The sequence below is a fragment of the Oncorhynchus mykiss genome, chromosome 29 (assembly GCF_057628025.1).
Source record: "Oncorhynchus mykiss isolate SJ-2025 chromosome 29, ASM5762802v1, whole genome shotgun sequence".
Lineage (NCBI taxonomy): Eukaryota > Metazoa > Chordata > Actinopteri > Salmoniformes > Salmonidae > Oncorhynchus > Oncorhynchus mykiss.
This window is the reverse complement of record NC_143050.1, coordinates 8,032,501-8,050,000: the sequence shown is the minus strand read 5'-3', so window position 1 is coordinate 8,050,000 and position 17,500 is coordinate 8,032,501. Positions and strand designations below refer to the sequence as shown.

At 44.7% G+C, this 17,500-nt stretch overlaps 1 protein-coding gene across 1 annotated transcript in view; it reads left to right on the top strand.

The window, feature by feature from the left end:
• LOC110509475 (neurobeachin) overlaps positions 1–17,500 on the top strand; it is a 250,839-nt gene that overhangs the window by 176,437 nt on the left and 56,902 nt on the right. The window contains 9 exon segments of the mRNA XM_090226451.1: positions 2,241–2,349; positions 3,823–3,904; positions 4,840–4,963; positions 6,739–6,931; positions 7,709–8,569; positions 9,743–10,162; positions 11,149–11,366; positions 13,411–13,564; positions 14,283–14,306. Coding sequence (XP_090082577.1) covers positions 2,241–2,349; positions 3,823–3,904; positions 4,840–4,963; positions 6,739–6,931; positions 7,709–8,569; positions 9,743–10,162; positions 11,149–11,366; positions 13,411–13,564; positions 14,283–14,306 — 2,185 coding nt within the window.

The following is a 17,500-nucleotide window of genomic DNA, read 5'->3' as shown; positions in this document are numbered from 1 at the left end:
CAACTAGGTATTTTTTTACGTAAGTAATCGATTAAATTGAAGACGGGATAAACTGTGTTCAATACCGGAGGAAAACAAAGGGGAGCGGGCTTTCAGGTCCCGCGCCTCTAACCAAGAGTACACTTCCCTCTACCCTCGTTCTGAACAGTGCTACTTCTTCATTTCTCAAAGGAAAAACCTCAACCAATTTCTAAAGACCGTTGACATCCAGTGGAAGCTAAAGGAACTGCAAGAAAGTCCCTTAGAATTCTGGATTCCCAAAGATATCTCATTGAAAAGAGAGTGACCTCAAAAAATATATATGTTTGTCCTCTGGGTTTTGCCTGCTACATAAGTTCTGTTATACTCACAGACATGATTCAAACAGTTTTAGAAACTTCAGAGGGTTTTCTATCCAAATGCTATACTAATACTATATCCAATACTAATAATATGCATATCCTAGCTTCTGGGCCTGAGTAGCAAGCAGTTTACTAACCCAAAACCTTATCCCAGTTTACTTAACCCTAACCCTCATCCGGACGTGAAAATACTGCCCCCTATCCCAAATACGTTTTCAAGGTTGAGCACTGACACTTATTGTAGTTTTAAAGAAGTTTACACAAGAGTACGAGTTCCATTAAGTGCCTATGTATATCTCAATGTTGAGATAGTTTCCACTTTGTTATAATGTTTAAAGGGGAGGAAGGGTTAAAGAAAGAGAGAGACAAAGAGAGATATTGTCCTGTTTATGAGCAAGCGATTGAGAGATTTTCCTCAGAACACATTATATGAGAACCCACCACCTGAGCCCAGTTCTATAAAGATATAGGTCACCCTGATTATGACATCACAAATGTAACATCGGAGAGACAGCGGTCCTCACTGTTGGAGAGCCAGACACCACTAGTCGCTACCATTAGCAGTAACTCAATCAATCAATCAATCCAAATGTATTTATAAAGCCATTTATTACGTTAGCAGTGGTCACAAAGTCTTTCCACAGAATCTGTCTCCAGTCTGAATGAGAGGAGAGATCTGTCTCCATTCTGAATGAGAGGAGAGGAGAGATCTGTATCCAGTCTGAATGAGAGGAGAGATCTGTCTCCAGTCTGAATGAGAGGAGAGATCTGTTTCCAGTCTGAATGAGAGGAGATATCTGTCTCCAGTCTGAATGAGAGGAGAGATCTGTCTCCAATCTGAATGAGAGGAGAGGAGAGGAGAGATCTGTCTCCAGTCTGAATGAGAGGAGAGGAGAGAAGAGATCTGTCTCCAGTCTGAATGAGAGGAGAGATCTGTCTCCAGTCTGAATGAGAGGAGAGGAGAGGAGAGATCTGTCTCCAGTCTGAATGAGAGGAGAGATCTGTCTCCAGTCTGAATGAGAGGAGAGATCTGTCTCCAGTCTGAATGAGAGGAGAGATCCATCTCCAGTCTGAATGAGAGGAGAGATCTGTCTCCAGTCTGAATGAGAGGAGAGATCTGTCTCCAGTCTGAATGAGAGGAGAGGAGAGGAGAGATCTGTCTCCAGTCTGAATGAGAGGAGAGGAGAGGAGAGATCTGTCTCCAGTCTGAATGAGAGGAGAGATCTGTCTCCAGTCTGAATGAGAGGAGAGGAGAGATCTGTCTCCAGTCTGAATGAGAGGAGAGATCTGTGTCCAGTCTGAATGAGAGGAGAGATTTGTCTCCAGTCTGAATGAGAGGAGAGGAGAGATCTGTCTCCAGTCTGAATGAGAGGAGAGGAGAGGAGAGATCTGTCTCTGCTGGATGTTCACTTACGGTTTTATGGAACGTTCAGTTGTTGTCATGGCAACGTGCTGTCGGCTGGGCCAGTTGGTTGCTGTGGCGATTTGTTGTTGTCATTTATTTCTTCCTCCGTACCCTGGGCGTCATGGTAACTGACAGCTCCACTAGCTGCTTCCTGTCTTCCTCCATCCCCCGGGCGTCATGGTAACTGACAGCTCCACTAGCTGCTTCCTGTCTTGGCCAAGCGGTGATAAGGCCCCTGACAGAGACAGACCTGGAGTGTGTTTGTGTGCGTGTTTGTGTGCGTGATTGTGTGTGTGTGTGTGTGTGTGTGTGTGTGTGACATGAGATTTGATGTAAGACAACATTCTTATAATAATAGTCTGTCTTATTGGTACAATCATCACTCACAATTAAAAATATTTTGTATGTGTGTGTGTGTGTGTGTGTGTGTGTGTGTGTGTGTGTGTGTGTGTGTGTGTGTGTGTGTGTGTGTGTGTGTGTGTGTATTGGTGCAGGAGGAAGGTGGAGATCATGCACACACACAGCCTGTTCACCCTGCTGGGAGAGAGGCTGATGATCCACACCAACACAGTCAGCGTCACCACCTACAACACACTCTATGAGGTAGGTAACACACACACACACACACAAGAGCCTCCCACTGCCTGACACACACCATCACAGGGTAGAGGAGCCACCAACTGGTGGTGGTCTTGATAAAAGGTGCCGTTGACATCATCTCTGTTAGAGGGCGTGGCAATGACACGTAGGAGACAGATGTACATAACACACAGCAACCAGGAAGTAGGAGGGAACTAGTGGAGGCAACCAGGAGGGAACTAGTGGAGGCAACCAGGAAGTAGGAGGGAACTAGTAGAGGCAACCAGGAAGTAGGAGGGAACTAGAGGAGGCAACCAGAAGGGAACTAGTGGATGCAACCAGGAAGTAGGAAGGAACTAATGGAGGCAACCAGGAAGTAGGAATTAACTAGTGGAGGCAACCCGGAAGTAGGAGAGAACTAGTGGAGGCATCCAGGAAGTAGGAAGGAACTAGTGGAAGTGATAATGGTTGAATGGTCAGTTCAGGGTTGGTGGATTGGTCAGAAGAGGTTCAGTAGGGGCTGAGTTAAGGTGGTGTGGAGGTCCTCTGATCTGTATCTCTCTGGTCCTCTGTCCATCTAAATAACAGAATGTGTTGGAAGTTTGAGATCCCCCACCTGGTACAGCTTGTGATTTGCTGGCCAGGTCACGTGACACTAGACATGGGAGAGAGTTCTGGAAGGACCTAGGTAACCCCCTGGCAACAAAGTAGCCAAGGCCAGAGGTGTAAAACTGGGGGCTATCCTCTGGGTCCCAGGGCACACACACACACACACACACACACACACAACAAGGTATGTTTTATTCATCCTTTATTTAACTAGTCAAGTCAGTTAAGAACAAATATTTTTTTACAATGACGGCCTACATTGGCCAAATCTGGACGATGCTGAACCAATTGTGCACCGCCCTATAGGACTCCCGATCTAGGCTGGTTGTGATACAGCCTGGAATGGAACCGGGGTCTGTAGTGACGCCTCTAGCACTGAGATGCAGTGCCTTAGACCGCTGTGATACAGCCTGGAATGGAACCGGGGTCTGTAGTGACGCCTCTAGCACTGAGATGCAGTGCCTTATACCGCTGTGATACAGCCTGGAATGGAACCGGGGTCTGTAGTGACGCCTCTAGCACTGAGATGCCTTGCCTTATACCGCTGTGATACAGCCTGGAATGGAACCGGGGTCTGTGGTGACGCCTCTAGCACTGAGATGCAGTGCCTTATACCGCTGTGATACAGCCTGGAATGGAACCGGGGTCTGTAGTGACGCCTCTAGCACTGAGATGCCTTGCCTTATACCGCTGTGATACAGCCTGGAATGGAACCGGGGTCTGTGGTGACGCCTCTAGCACTGAGATGCCTTGCCTCGGGAGGCCTCCATGTGTATGGTTACAATAACTTCTTATTTTCCTGTTTATAAAGTCTTACTTGTGTAATATATCTTAAAGGGGTGTGTCTTGTGTTGGATTGACAGCTGTAACTGTCCTATCTCCCTGTAGATTCTAACAGAACAGGTGTGTACCCAGGTAGTCCACAAGCCTCACCCAGAACCTGACTCCACCGTCAAGATACAGAACCCCAGTAAGTGTCTAGTCCACGCCTTTTTCTCTCTGTCACTTGTCTGGGTCTGTCAGTCTTTATTAAGGTTTAAATAGGGATTAGGATGCCATTTTGGATGCATTGAAAGATGAATTATTATTGGCTGCCCTCTTGGAAATATTGATTAAGTAGTTGTACCTGTGATATGAAAACTAACCCCCTCCCTCTCTTTCTCTCTCTCTCTCTCTCTCTCTCTCTCTCTCTCTCTCTCTCCTCTCTCTCTCTCTCCAACTCTCCCCCCCTCTCTCTCTCTCTCCCTCCATCTCTCCCCCCTCCCCCTCTCTCTCTTTCCCTCAATCTCTCCCTCCCCCCCTCTCTCTCTCTCCCTCCATCTATCCCCCTCTCTCTTTCTCCTTCCATCTATCCCCCTCTCTCTCTCTCCCTCCATCGATCCCTCCCCCTCCTCTCTCTCTCCCTCCATCGATCCCTCCCCCTCCTCTCTCTCCCTCCATCTCTCCCTCCCCCTCCTCTCTCTCTCCCTCCATCTATCCCTCCCTCTCCCTCCATCTACACCTCCCCCTCTCTCACTCTCTCTCCATCTCTCCCTCCTCTCTTTCTCTCCCTCCATTTCCCACTCCCTCTCTCTCTTTCCCTCCATCTCTCCTTCCTCCATTCCCCTCTCTCTCTCCCTCCATCTCTCCCTCCTCTCTCTCTCTCCCTCCTTCTATCCCTTCCCCCTCCTCTCTCTCCCTCCATCTATCCCTCCCCCCTCCCCTCTCTCTCTCTCTCTCTATCTCTCTCCCTCCATCTCTCCCTCCCCCCTCACTCTCTCTCTCCCTCCATCTATCCCTCCTCTCTCTCCCTCCATCTAAACCTCCCCCTCTCTCACTCTCTCTCCCTCCATCTCTCTCTCTCTCTATCCCTCCCTCCTCTCTCTCTCTCTCCCTCCATCCCTCCCTCCCCCCTGCCTCTGTCAGTGATACTGAAGGTGGTAGCGACCTTGTTGAAGAGCTCTAGTCCCAGTACTGAACTGATGGAGGTCAAGACACTGTTCCTGTCTGACATGATCAAACTGTTCAGCAGCAGCCGAGAGAACAGACGGTGAGGACACACACACACACACACACACATACATACACACACACACACACACACACACACACACACACACACACACACACACACACACACACACACACACATACATACACCACACATATACACACACACACACACACACACACACACACACACATACATACATACATACATACATACACACACACACACACACACACACACATACATACACACACACACACATGTACACACACACACATACACATACACACACACACACACACACACACACACACACACACACACACACATACATACATACATACATACACACACACACACACACACACACACACACACACACACACACACACGCATACACATACATACACACACACATGCACATACATACACACACACACACATGCACATACATACACACACACACACATGCACATAAAAACACACACACACACATACACACACGCACAGGAACTCACACACAGAACACACACAGGAAAGAACACACACACTGAGATATTAACGACATCATCTATCTAGTGTTGTATCAACCCTAACAGTATTATTGATCACAGTATGAATATTATTGATGATATATTGATGACATATTGATGATATTATTGATGATATATTGCTGATATATTGATGATATTATTGATTATATATTGATGATATATTGATGATATTATTGATGATATTATTGATGATATTATTGATGATATTATTGATGATATATTGATGATATTATTGATGATATTATTGATGATATATTGATGATATTATTGATGATATTATTGATGATATTATTGATGATATTATTGATGATATATTGATGATATATTGATGATATTATTGATGATATATTGATGATATATTGATGATATTATTGATGATATTATTGATGATATATTGATAATATTATTGATGATATATTGATGATATATTGATGATATTACTGATATTATTGATGATATTATTGATGATATATTGATTATATTATTGATGATATATTGATGATATATTGATTATATTATTGATGATATATTGATGATATATTGATGATATTATTGATGATATATTGATGATATATTGATGATATATTGATGATATTATTGATGATATATTGATGATATATTGATGATATTATTGATGATATATTGATGATATATTGATGATATATTGATGATATTATTGATGATATATTGATGATATATTGATGATATATTGATGATATTATTGATGATATATTGATGACATATTGATGATATTATTGATGATATATTGATGATATATTGATGATATTATTGATGATATATTGATGATATTATTGATGATATATTGATGATATATTGATGATATTATTGATGATATATTGATGATATTATTGATGACCAATTGATGATATTATTGATGATATATTGATGATTTTATTGATGATATATTGATGATATGTTGATGATATTATTGATGATATATTGATGATATTATTGATGATATATTGATGATATATTGATGATATATTGATGATATTATTGATGATATTATTGATGATATATTGATGATATTATTGATGATATATTGATGATATATTGATGATATATTGATGATATTATTGATGATATTATTGATGATATTATTGATGATATATTGATGATATTATTGATGATATTATTGATGATATATTGATGATATATTGATGATATTATTGATGATATATTGATGATTATATTGATGATATATTGATGATATATTGATGATATATTGTCTGTCTCTAGGTGTCTGTTACAGTGTTCAGTGTGGCAGGACTGGATGTTCAGTCTGGGTTACATCAACCCCAAGAGCCCAGAGGAACAGAAGATGATGGAGATGGTCTATAACATCTTCAGGATCCTGCTCTACCACGCCATCAAGTATGAGTGGGGTGGATGGAGGGTCTGGGTGGATACGTTGTCCATTGCTCACTCCAAGGTAATCACACGATGTTGGGTGGCTGGAGTCAGGGGGGGTTGTAGGTATTATTTTGTTCATGTTAGACTATTGCAAGTGTTACATGATGTCAATCAGCCTTGTACCGTTTATTTAATGAAAACACATTGATAACAAATTATGGATTAGTTATTGATCTCTGGTGTTATTAGTTATTGATCATGTCTCCCCCTCTGTAAGGTAACGTACAAGGCCCATAAGGAGTACCTGGCTAAGATGTTATTGATTATTAGTTATTGATTATGTCTCCCCCTCTGTAAGGTAACGTACGAGGCCCATAAGGAGTACCTGGCTAAGATGTTATTGATAATTAGTTATTGATTATGTTTCCCCCTCTCTAAGGTAACGTACGAGGCCCATAAGGAGTACCTGGCTAAGATGTTATTGATTATTAGTTATTGATTATGTTTCCCCCTCTGTAAGGTAACGTACAAGGCCCATAAGGAGTACCTGGCTAAGATGTTATTGATAATTAGTTATTGATCTTCCATAGGTAACCTATGAGGCCCATAAGGAGTACCTGGCTAAGATGCTATTGATAATTAGTTATTGATCTTCCATAGGTAACGTACGAGGCCCATAAGGAGTACCTGGCTAAGATGTTATTGATCTTCCATAGGTAACGTACGAGGCCCATAAGGAGTACCTGGCTAAGATGCTATTGATAATTAGTTATTGATCTTCCATAGGTAACGTACGAGGCCCATAAGGAGTACCTGGCTAAGATGTTATTGATTATTAGTTATTGATCTTCCATAGGTAACGTACGAGGCCCATAAGGAGTACCTGGCTAAGATGTATGAGGAGTACCAGCGACAGGAGGAGGAGAACATCAAGAAGGGGAAGAAAGGTTCTGTCTCCACCATCTCCGGCCTCTCGGCCACGCCCGCCCCCGTCGTCAACGGCAACCTGGAGATCCGCGAGCTGGACGACCACTCCCAGAGCCAGACGCCCGAGAGTGAGGCCGAGTACGGAGAGGGAGGAGCAGGAGGGGTCTCCAGGAATCTGCTTGCTGAGGGAGGGGTCGGGTTGGGCGTGAAGGGACCCAACAGAGAGGCATTGACCCCTGGGGAGCAAGGTCAGGGGTCAGGCGTTAGGGTCGAAGTTCATGACCTCCTGGTGGATATCAAGGCGGAGAAGGTGGAGGCCACAGAGGTCAAACTAGACGACCTGGATCTGTCTCCAGAAGGGATGGTCGGAGGAGGAGGAGTGATGGAGGGACTGGTTGGAGGAGGAGTGATGGAGGGACTGGGAGGAGGGATAGGAGGGATAGGAGGAGGGAGGATGGAGGTATTGGGAGGAGGAGGAATAGGAGGAGGGAGGATGGAGAGATTGGGAGGAGGGATAGGAGGAGGGAGGATGGAGGGATTGGGAGGAGGAGGGATAGGAGGAGGGAGGATAGAGAACGGGCCCCTGGTGGAGGTGGACTCCCTGCTGGACAGCGCCTACAGTGCCGTGGTGCAGAAGCTGAAAGGGAACCACGGTAACCTGACATCTAAAGATGAGACAGTGATCACGGGGCTGGGCGCCATGGAGGATGATGGGAACATGGGTCCGCTCATCACCCTTGCCGACGAGAAAGATAGTGTCCCTAGCAACAACGGATTCCTCTTCAGCAAGGTAGGGGTTAAAAATGTGTTTTAATAGGAATAGTCCCTTCATTTCCTGTGGTAGTAACAACATCATGATAAGGAATAAATACTGTCTCTGTATTTACACAGTATCAAGGAGCTATCTCACTGTAGGAAGTTGTGATGCCTCTGCTGCACTACCTGGTTTCTTCCTTACTTCCTTCCTCTCTTCCTTCCTCTCTTCCTTCCTCTCTTCCTTCCTTCCTTCCTTCCTTCCTTCCTTCCTTCCTTCCTTCCTTCCTTCCTTCCTTCCTTCCTTCCTTCCTTCCTTCTTTCCTTCCTTCCTTCCTTCCTTCCTTCCTTCCTCCCTTCCTTCCTTCCTTCCTTCCTCCCTCCCTCCCTTCCTTCCTTCCTTCCTTCCTTCCTTCCTTCCCCCCCTCCCTCTCTTCCGCTCTTCCTTCCTTACTTCCTGCCTTCCTTCCTCCCTTCCTCTCTCCCTCCCTTCCTTCCTCCCTTCTTCTCTTCCTCCCTTCTTTCCTCCCTTCCTGTCTTCCTTCCTTACTTCCTATCTTCCTTCCTTCCTTCCTTCCTTCCTTCCTTCCTTCCTTCCTTCCTTCCTTCCTTCCTTCTTTCCTTCCTTCCTTCCTTCCTTCCTCCCTTCCTCTCTTCCTTCCTTCCTTCCTCCCTCCCTCCCTCCCTTCCTTCCTTCCTTCCTTCCTTCCTTCCTTCCTTCCTTCCTTCCCCCCTCCCTCTCTTCCGCTCTTCCTTCCTTACTTCCTGCCTTCCTTCCTCCCTTCCTCTCTCCCTCCCTTCCTTCCTCCCTTCTTCTCTTCCTCCCTTCTTTCCTCCCTTCCTGTCTTCCTTCCTTACTTCCTATCTTCCTTCCTTACTTCCTATCTTCCTTCCTCTCTTCCTTCCTCCCTTCCTTCCTCTCTTCCTTCCTCCCTCCCTCTCTCCCTCCCTTCCTTCCTCCCTTCCTTCCTCTCTTCCTTCCTCCCTTCCTCTCTCCCTCCCTTCCTTCCTCCCTTCCTCTCGTCCTCTCTGTCTTTCTCATTCACATCAATATACTTTATTGTATTCACTTTGACAGGTCAAAATGTGTCACCTTTTTAAATAAGAAAGCACCATCCAGTGTTGTTGTGGTATTTCTGGGAGACGTCATCACCTTCTCTATGTTGGACGACATGTTGAATGGTATCTTTCTCTCTTCTCTCCCCCTGAGGTTGATGAGAAGCTGCTTCCAGCACTGGCCACCACAGACCCTCTGGTTCTGCCCAGCCCGGACCAGCCCAACCCCTTAGGCTCTGGCCCCGTCCAATCCTCCACCAGCGCCAGCGACGACCTGAGTCTCCTAGCCCACATGACCTCCTGCAGGGGCTCAGACCTGAGCCAAGCCCAGGGAGGGCTCCCCGAGGTCGGGCCCTTCAAGATCCAGAGCCCCCTGGCTGACATCAGCTCCATTGCCCAGAGAGAGAGCCAGGCAGCTGAGATCCAGGGCTACCCAGGGGGAGAGGGTCCGTCTGGGGCTGATGGAGAGGTGGCAGGGGGTAAGGCTGGCGGTGACACAGTGAGCACCACGTCTGATACAGAAAGGTCTGATGATGGGAAGGAGATGAAGATCCAGACCACGGCCACTACTCAGGTATATCGTCCTGGTGTGTCAAATATCTTACCTCAAGTGTCTTAGGTCAGTTGAGGTAACTCTATAGTTAACGTCGGTTACTGTTTTCAGATAAACAAGTCCATGGCTGGCTAACTACAATAGCAAAATGTATCCTTAACGATCTCGATACTTTCAAACTTTAAAAGTGAACCTAGCTGTAGTTGTTAGCTTAGCCGTGGTTATTAGCTCTGACATGGTTTTTAATTTAGCTGTTAGCTTAGCCAAGGTTATTAGCTCTGAAATGGTTTATAACTTAGCTGTTAGCTTAGCCGTGGTTATTAGCTCTGAAATGGTTTATAACTTAGCTGTTAGCTTAGCCGTGGTTATTAGCTCTGACATGGTTTTTAATTTAGCTGTTAGCTTAGCCGTGGTTATTAGCTCTGAAATGGTTTATAACTTAGCTGTTAGCTTAGCCGTGGTTATTAGCTCTGACATGGTTTTTAATTTAGCTGTTAGCTTAGCCGTGGTTATTAGCTCTGAAATGGTTTATAACTTAGCTGTTAGCTTAGCCGTGGTTATTAGCTCTGACATGGTTTTTAATTTAGCTGTTAGCTTAGCCGTGGTTATTAGCTCTGACATGGTTTTTAATTTAGCTGTTAGCTTAGCCGTGGTTATTAGCTCTGAAATGGTTTATATCTTTGCTGTTAGCTTAGCCGTGGTTATTAGCTCTGAAATGGTTTATAACTTAGCTGTTAGCTTAGCCGTGGTTATTAGCTCTGAAATGGTTTATAACTTAGCTGTTAGCTTAGCCGTGGTTATTAGCTCTGACATGGTTTTTAACTTAGATGTTATCTTAGCTGTTAGCTTAGCTTCTGTTCTTCTGTTTTATTGTCAATAATAAGGTTCTTTCAACTGTTGGTTTTAGCTCAGGAACCGAACCGCCAATTTACCTAGACCTGTCTCTCTACTTCCCCGGAACCGAACCGCCGACTTACCTCGACCTGTCTCTCTCCTCCCCTCTACAGGCTCTCCACGGTCGTACGGCGGCCCAGTTGGAACGTGACCTGCGTGTGGACCTGGGCTTCAGAGGGATGCCCATGACGGAGGAGCAGCGACGCCAGTTCAGCCCAGGCCCTCGCACCACCATGTTCCGTATCCCAGAGTTCAAGTGGTCGCCCATGCACCAGCGCCTCCTCACTGACCTGCTGTTCGCCCTGGAGACAGACGTACACGTCTGGAGGAGGTGTGTGTGTGTATGTGTGTGTTCGCTCTGGAGGTCAGAGACAGTCACACTAGACACTGTGTAGTGCACTATTTTAGACCAGAGCCACTCAGGGCTGGAGATAGATGGTCCTGCGATGGCCTGGGGTACAGTGTTTCACTTTTATGTAGGTCAAATCAACTACAGATCAAGACGTAGGAAATGAAGAAGCAACTGAAGTTACAAGAGATATTCCATACCCAGGGGATATTCCACACCCAGGGAACATTCCACACCTGGCAGATATTCCACACCCTGGGGATATTCCACACCCTGGGGATATTCCACACCCAGGGGATATTCCACACCCAGGGGATATTCCACACCCAGGGGATATTCCACACCCAGGGGATATTCCACACCCACTCTCAGGGGGAGATAAAGAAGCTCAATGAAAGGTGTTTGAGTTATTCTGTGCAGCGAATGAGAGGTCAATATGACAACCGGACTGTGCCCCAGGCTCACTCCGGTATGACTCGGGCCTCCTTGGGTTATTCCTCCTTGGGTCATTCCTCCCTGGGTTATTCCTCCTTGGGTCATTCCTCCCTGGGTTATTCCTCTCTGGGTTATTCCTCATTGGGTTATTCCTCCCTGGGTTATTCCTCCTTGGGTTATTCCTCCCTGGGTTATTCCTCATTGGGTTATTCCTCCCTGGGTTATTCCTCATTGGGTTATTCCTCCCTGGGTTATTCCTCCTTGGGTTATTCCTCCTTGAGTTATTCCTCCTTGGGTTATTCCTCCTTGAGTTATTCCTCCTTGAGTTATTCCTCCTTGGGTCATTCCTCCCTGGGTTATTCCTCATTGGGTTATTCCTCCCTGGGTTATTCCTCATTGGGTTATTCCTCCCTGGGTTATTCCTCCTTGGGTCATTCCTCCCTGGGTTATTCCTCCTTGGGTTATTCCTCCTTGGGTTATTCCTCATTGGGTTATTCCTCATTGGGTTATTCCTCCCTGGGTTATTCCTCCTTGAGTTATTCCTCATTGGGTTATTCCTCCCTGGGTTATTCCTCCTTGGGTGATTCCTCCTTGGATTATTCCTCCCTGGGTTATTCCTCCTTGGGTTATTCCTCCTTGGGTTATTCCTCCTTGGGTTATTCCTCCCTGGGTTATTCCTCCTTGGGTTATTCCTCATTGGGTTATTCCTCCCTGGGTTATTCCTCCTTGGGTTATTCCTCCTTGAGTTATTCCTCATTGGGTTATTCCTCCTTGGGTTATTCCTCCTTGGGTTATTCCTCCCTGGGTTATTGCTCCTTGGGTTATTCCTCCTTGGGTTATTCCTCATTGGGTTATTCCTCCTTGGGTTATTCCTCCTTGGGTTATTCCTCCTTGGGTTATTCCTTGGTTTGAGAGTGAGCACCTTTTGAACTGAGTTTACAGACAAAGAGACTGAAATAAACGGGAGACCTCTCGTTTCCCTCTCGTGAACAACACTTTATTATTAACTCTTCACTCTCTCCTCTTTCCCTGTTCTCACTCCCCTATCTTTCTCCTCTCCTCTCATCCTTGCTCTCCTCTCATCCTTCCTCTCCTCTCCTCTCCTCTCCATTCCTCTCCTCTCTTCTCCTCTCCTCTCTTCTCCTCTCTCCTCTCCTCTCCTCTCTTCTCTTCTCTTCTCTTCTCTTCTCTTCTCTTCTCTTCTCTTCTCTTCTCTCCTCTCCTCTCCTCTCCTCTCCTCTCCTCTCCTCTCCTCTCCTCTCCTCTCTTCTCTTCTCTTCTCTCTTCTCTCTCTCTTCTCTTCTCTTCTCTTCTCTTCTCTTCTCTTCTCTTCTCTTCTCCCCTCCCCTCCCCTCCCTTCTCTTCTCTTCTCCTCTCCTCTCCTCTCCTCTCCTCTCCTCTCCTCTCTTCTCTTCTCCTCTCTTTTCTCTTCTCCTCTCCTCTCCTCTCCTCTCTTCTCTTATCCTCTCTTCTCTTCTCTTCACATCTCTTCTCTTCCCTCCTCTCCTCTCCTCTCCTCTCCTCTCCTCTCCTCTCCTCTCCTCTCCTCTCCTCTCCTCTCCTCTCCTCTCCTCTCCTCTCCTCTCTCCAGCCATTCAACCAAGTCAGTAATGGACTTTGTGAACAGCAATGAGAACATCATCTTTGTCCACAACACTATACACCTCATCTCTCAGATGGTGGACAACATCATTATCGCCTGTGGAGGGATCCTCCCTCTGCTCTCTGCAGCCACCTCCCCCTCTGTAAGTATGGCTCACCGCTGCCCCACCTTGGTGGGAGGGGGAACTGCAGGATAACACATGTTATTCAGGCCTGGTGATTACTGTGTGCTGGTGGTGTACAGCCCACCTGCTTGGTGCTACTTGGCCAGGCTAGAAAGGACGGAATTACAGTTTATTTTTGAAAATAGTGTTACTTTTGTTGTCCTATATAGCATGGCAAATTAGTGGTTAGTGTACCATGGTTACATCTAGTCGTTACTGTGTGCACCAGGGTTGGGGTCAATTCCATTTCAATTCCAATTCACTTCAATGCTTTTCAATGAGGAACATTTGGAATTGGAATTAGGTTTATTTTCTGAATTGACTGGAATTGAAATGGAATTGATCCCAACCCTGGCTTGCACCTTGTTTTTACACATTGGGTGAAATCAATTTCAATTCAATTTAACACCTGCTAGTGCAACTTTTTCTCTGGTTATTTTTGTTAATTCTATAATAAAAATAAAAAAAACAATACTACATTGGTTTTTATTTCTTAACTTTGAAGAATTTTGACTGAAACCTTCTAACCCTCAGCTCTCAAACTGAAAAAAAATTATTGAACTTGATTTGATAAGTTCAGGCCGTTGTTTTTTAACATCCTTTTCCTTTTCTCTCTCTGTCTCTCTGTGTCTTCTCTCTATTCTGTCCTTCCTCTCGTCTTCCCGGCTGTTTTTCCACGGGGGTTTTGCACGTGCAGAGTTCTAAGGTTAGTACGAACACCGTAAGTTCCAGTGTCTTTCTCTCTTGACATATTTTCACTAACGTTCTCTGTTGTTTGCTGTAGCTGTCATCGGGATATTATATCATGGTCAAACTGTTACCTCGGTGAAGGTTCAGTTATATCATGGTCAAACTGTTACCTCAGTGAAGGTTCAGGTATATCATGGTCAAACTGTTACCTCAGTGAAGGTTCAGGTATATCATGGTCAAACTGTTACCTCGGTGAAGGTTAAGTTATATCATGGTGAAACTGTTACCTCGGTGAAGGTTCAGTTATATCATGGTCAAACTGTTACCTCGGTGAAGGTTCAGGTATATCATGGTCAAACTGTTACCTCGGTGAAGGTTCAGGTATATCATGGTCAAACTGTTACCTCTGTGAAGGTTCAGGTATATCATGGTCAAACTGTTACCTCAGTGAAGGTTCAGTTATATCATGGTCAAACTGTTACCTCAGTGAAGGTTCAGGTATATCATGGTCAAACTGTTACCTCGGTGAAGGTTCAGTTATATCATGGTCAAACTGTTACCTCGGTGAAGGTTCAGGTATATCATGGTCAAACTGTTACCTCTGTGAAGGTTCAGTTATATCATGGTCAAACTGTTACCTCAGTGAAGGTTCAGTTATATCATGGTCAAACTGTTACCTCAGTGAAGGTTCAGTTATATCATGGTCAAACTGTTACCTCTGTGAAGGTTCAGGTATATCATGGTCAAACTGTTACCTCTGTGAAGGTTCAGGTATATCATGGTCAAACTGTTACCTCAGTGAAGGTTCAGGTATATCATGGTCAAACTGTTACCTCGGTGAAGGTTCAGGTATATCATGGTCAAACTGTTACCTCGGTGAAGGTTCAGGTATATCATGGTCAAACTGTTACCTCGGTGAAGGTTCAGGTATATCATGGTCAAACTGTTACCTCGGTGAAGGTTCAGGTATATCATGGTCAAACTGTTACCTCGGTGAAGGTTCAGGTATATCATGGTCAAACTGTTACCTCGGTGAAGGTTCAGTTATATCATGGTCAAACTGTTACCTCGGTGAAGGTTCAGGTATATCATGGTCAAACTGTTACCTCAGTGAAGGTTCAGTTATATCATGGTCAAACTGTTACCTCAGTGAAGGTTCAGGTATATCATGGTCAAACTGTTACCTCAGTGAAGGTTCAGTTATATCATGGTCAAACTGTTACCTCGGTGAAGGTTCAGTTATATCATGGTCAAACTGTTACCTCAGTGAAGGTTCAGGTATATCATGGTCAAACTGTTACCTCGGTGAAGGTTCAGGTATATCATGGTCAAACTGTTACCTCGGTGAAGGTTCAGTTATATCATGGTCAAACTGTTACCTCTGTGAAGGTTCAGGTATATCATGGTCAAACTGTTACCTCGGTGAAGGTTCAGGTATATCATGGTCAAACTGTTACCTCGGTGAAGGTTCAGGTATATCATGGTCAAACTGTTACCTCGGTGAAGGTTCAGGTATATCATGGTCAAACTGTTACCTCGGTGAAGGTTCAGTTATATCATGGTCAAACTGTTACCTCGGTGAAGGTTCAGGTATATCATGGTCAAACTGTTACCTCTGTGAAGGTTCAGGTATATCATGGTCAAACTGTTACCTCGGTGAAGGTTCAGGTATATCATGGTCAAACTGTTACCTCGGTGAAGGTTCAGGTATATCATGGTCAAACTGTTACCTCGGTGAAGGTTCAGGTATATCATGGTCAAACTGTTACCTCGGTGAAGGTTCAGTTATATCATGGTCAAACTGTTACCTCGGTGAAGGTTCAGGTATATCATGGTCAAACTGTTACCTCAGTGAAGGTTCAGTTATATCATGGTCAAACTGTTACCTCAGTGAAGGTTCAGGTATATCATGGTCAAACTGTTACCTCGGTGAAGGTTCAGTTATATCATGGTCAAACTGTTACCTCTGTGAAGGTTCAGGTATATCATGGTCAAACTGTTACCTCAGTGAAGGTTCAGGTATATCATGGTCAAACTGTTACCTCGGTGAAGGTTCAGGTATATCATGGTCAAACTGTTACCTCAGTGAAGGTTCAGTTATATCATGGTCAAACTGTTACCTCAGTGAAGGTTCAGGTATATCATGGTCAAACTGTTACCTCAGTGAAGGTTCAGTTGTTTCATGGTCAAACTGTTACCTCGGTGAAGGTTCAGTTATATCATGGTCAAACTGTTACCTCAGTGAAGGATATTCTTCAGGAATTTCATAATATGATGTATGGGACAAGACAGGTAGTATATACACATTGAGTGTACAAAACATTAAGAACACCTTTTGCCCTCGGAAGAGCCTCAATTCATCGGGGCATGAAACTCTACAAGGTGTTGAAAGCGTTCCACAGGGTTGCCTGGCCCGCGTCGACTCCAGTGCTTCCCACAGTTGTGTCAAGTTGGCTGGATGTCCTTTGGGTGGTGGACCATTCTTGATACACACAGGAAACTGTTGAGCGTGAAAAACCCAGCAGCGTTGCAGTTCTTGACACAAACCTGTGTGAATGGCACCTACTACAATACTCCATTCAAAGGCACTTAATATTGTGTCTTACCCATTCACCCTCTGAATGGCACACATACATACATACATACACAATCTACATACACAATACATCCATACACAATATCAATTGTCAAGGCTGAAAAATCCTTCTTTGACCTGTTTCCTTCCCTTCATCTACACTGATTGAAGTGGATTCAACAAGTGACATCAATAAGGGATCCTTTAATGTTTTATTCACTCAGTGTGTATTTGGATTCATTATGTCGCCACCTTGTGGATGAACATGGTATGGCCTTCGAGTGCTGGGTGACAGAGAGATGAAGACAAGGGAGAGAGAGAGAGGAGAGAAACAAAATTACACTGACAGGGAGACCAAGATTTTGATAGATGAGAGAGAGAACTTACTCCATGAGTAAGAATAACCTTTGTGACGGTAAAGAGAGAGAGAGAGAATGTCAGAGATGAAGAATTGGAGGATGGAGAAAGACCGAGATATCAACCTACATTAGGATTGAGATAGAAATATATGTATATACTTAGCTAGAGAGATCTCACCTCTGCTTCAAACCTGAAGGAGAGAGATAAAGAGAGAGAGAGATACATAGATGTGTAGGTACATAGAGAGATAGAGTGAGAGAGAGAGTGATAGAGACATAGGTACATAGAGT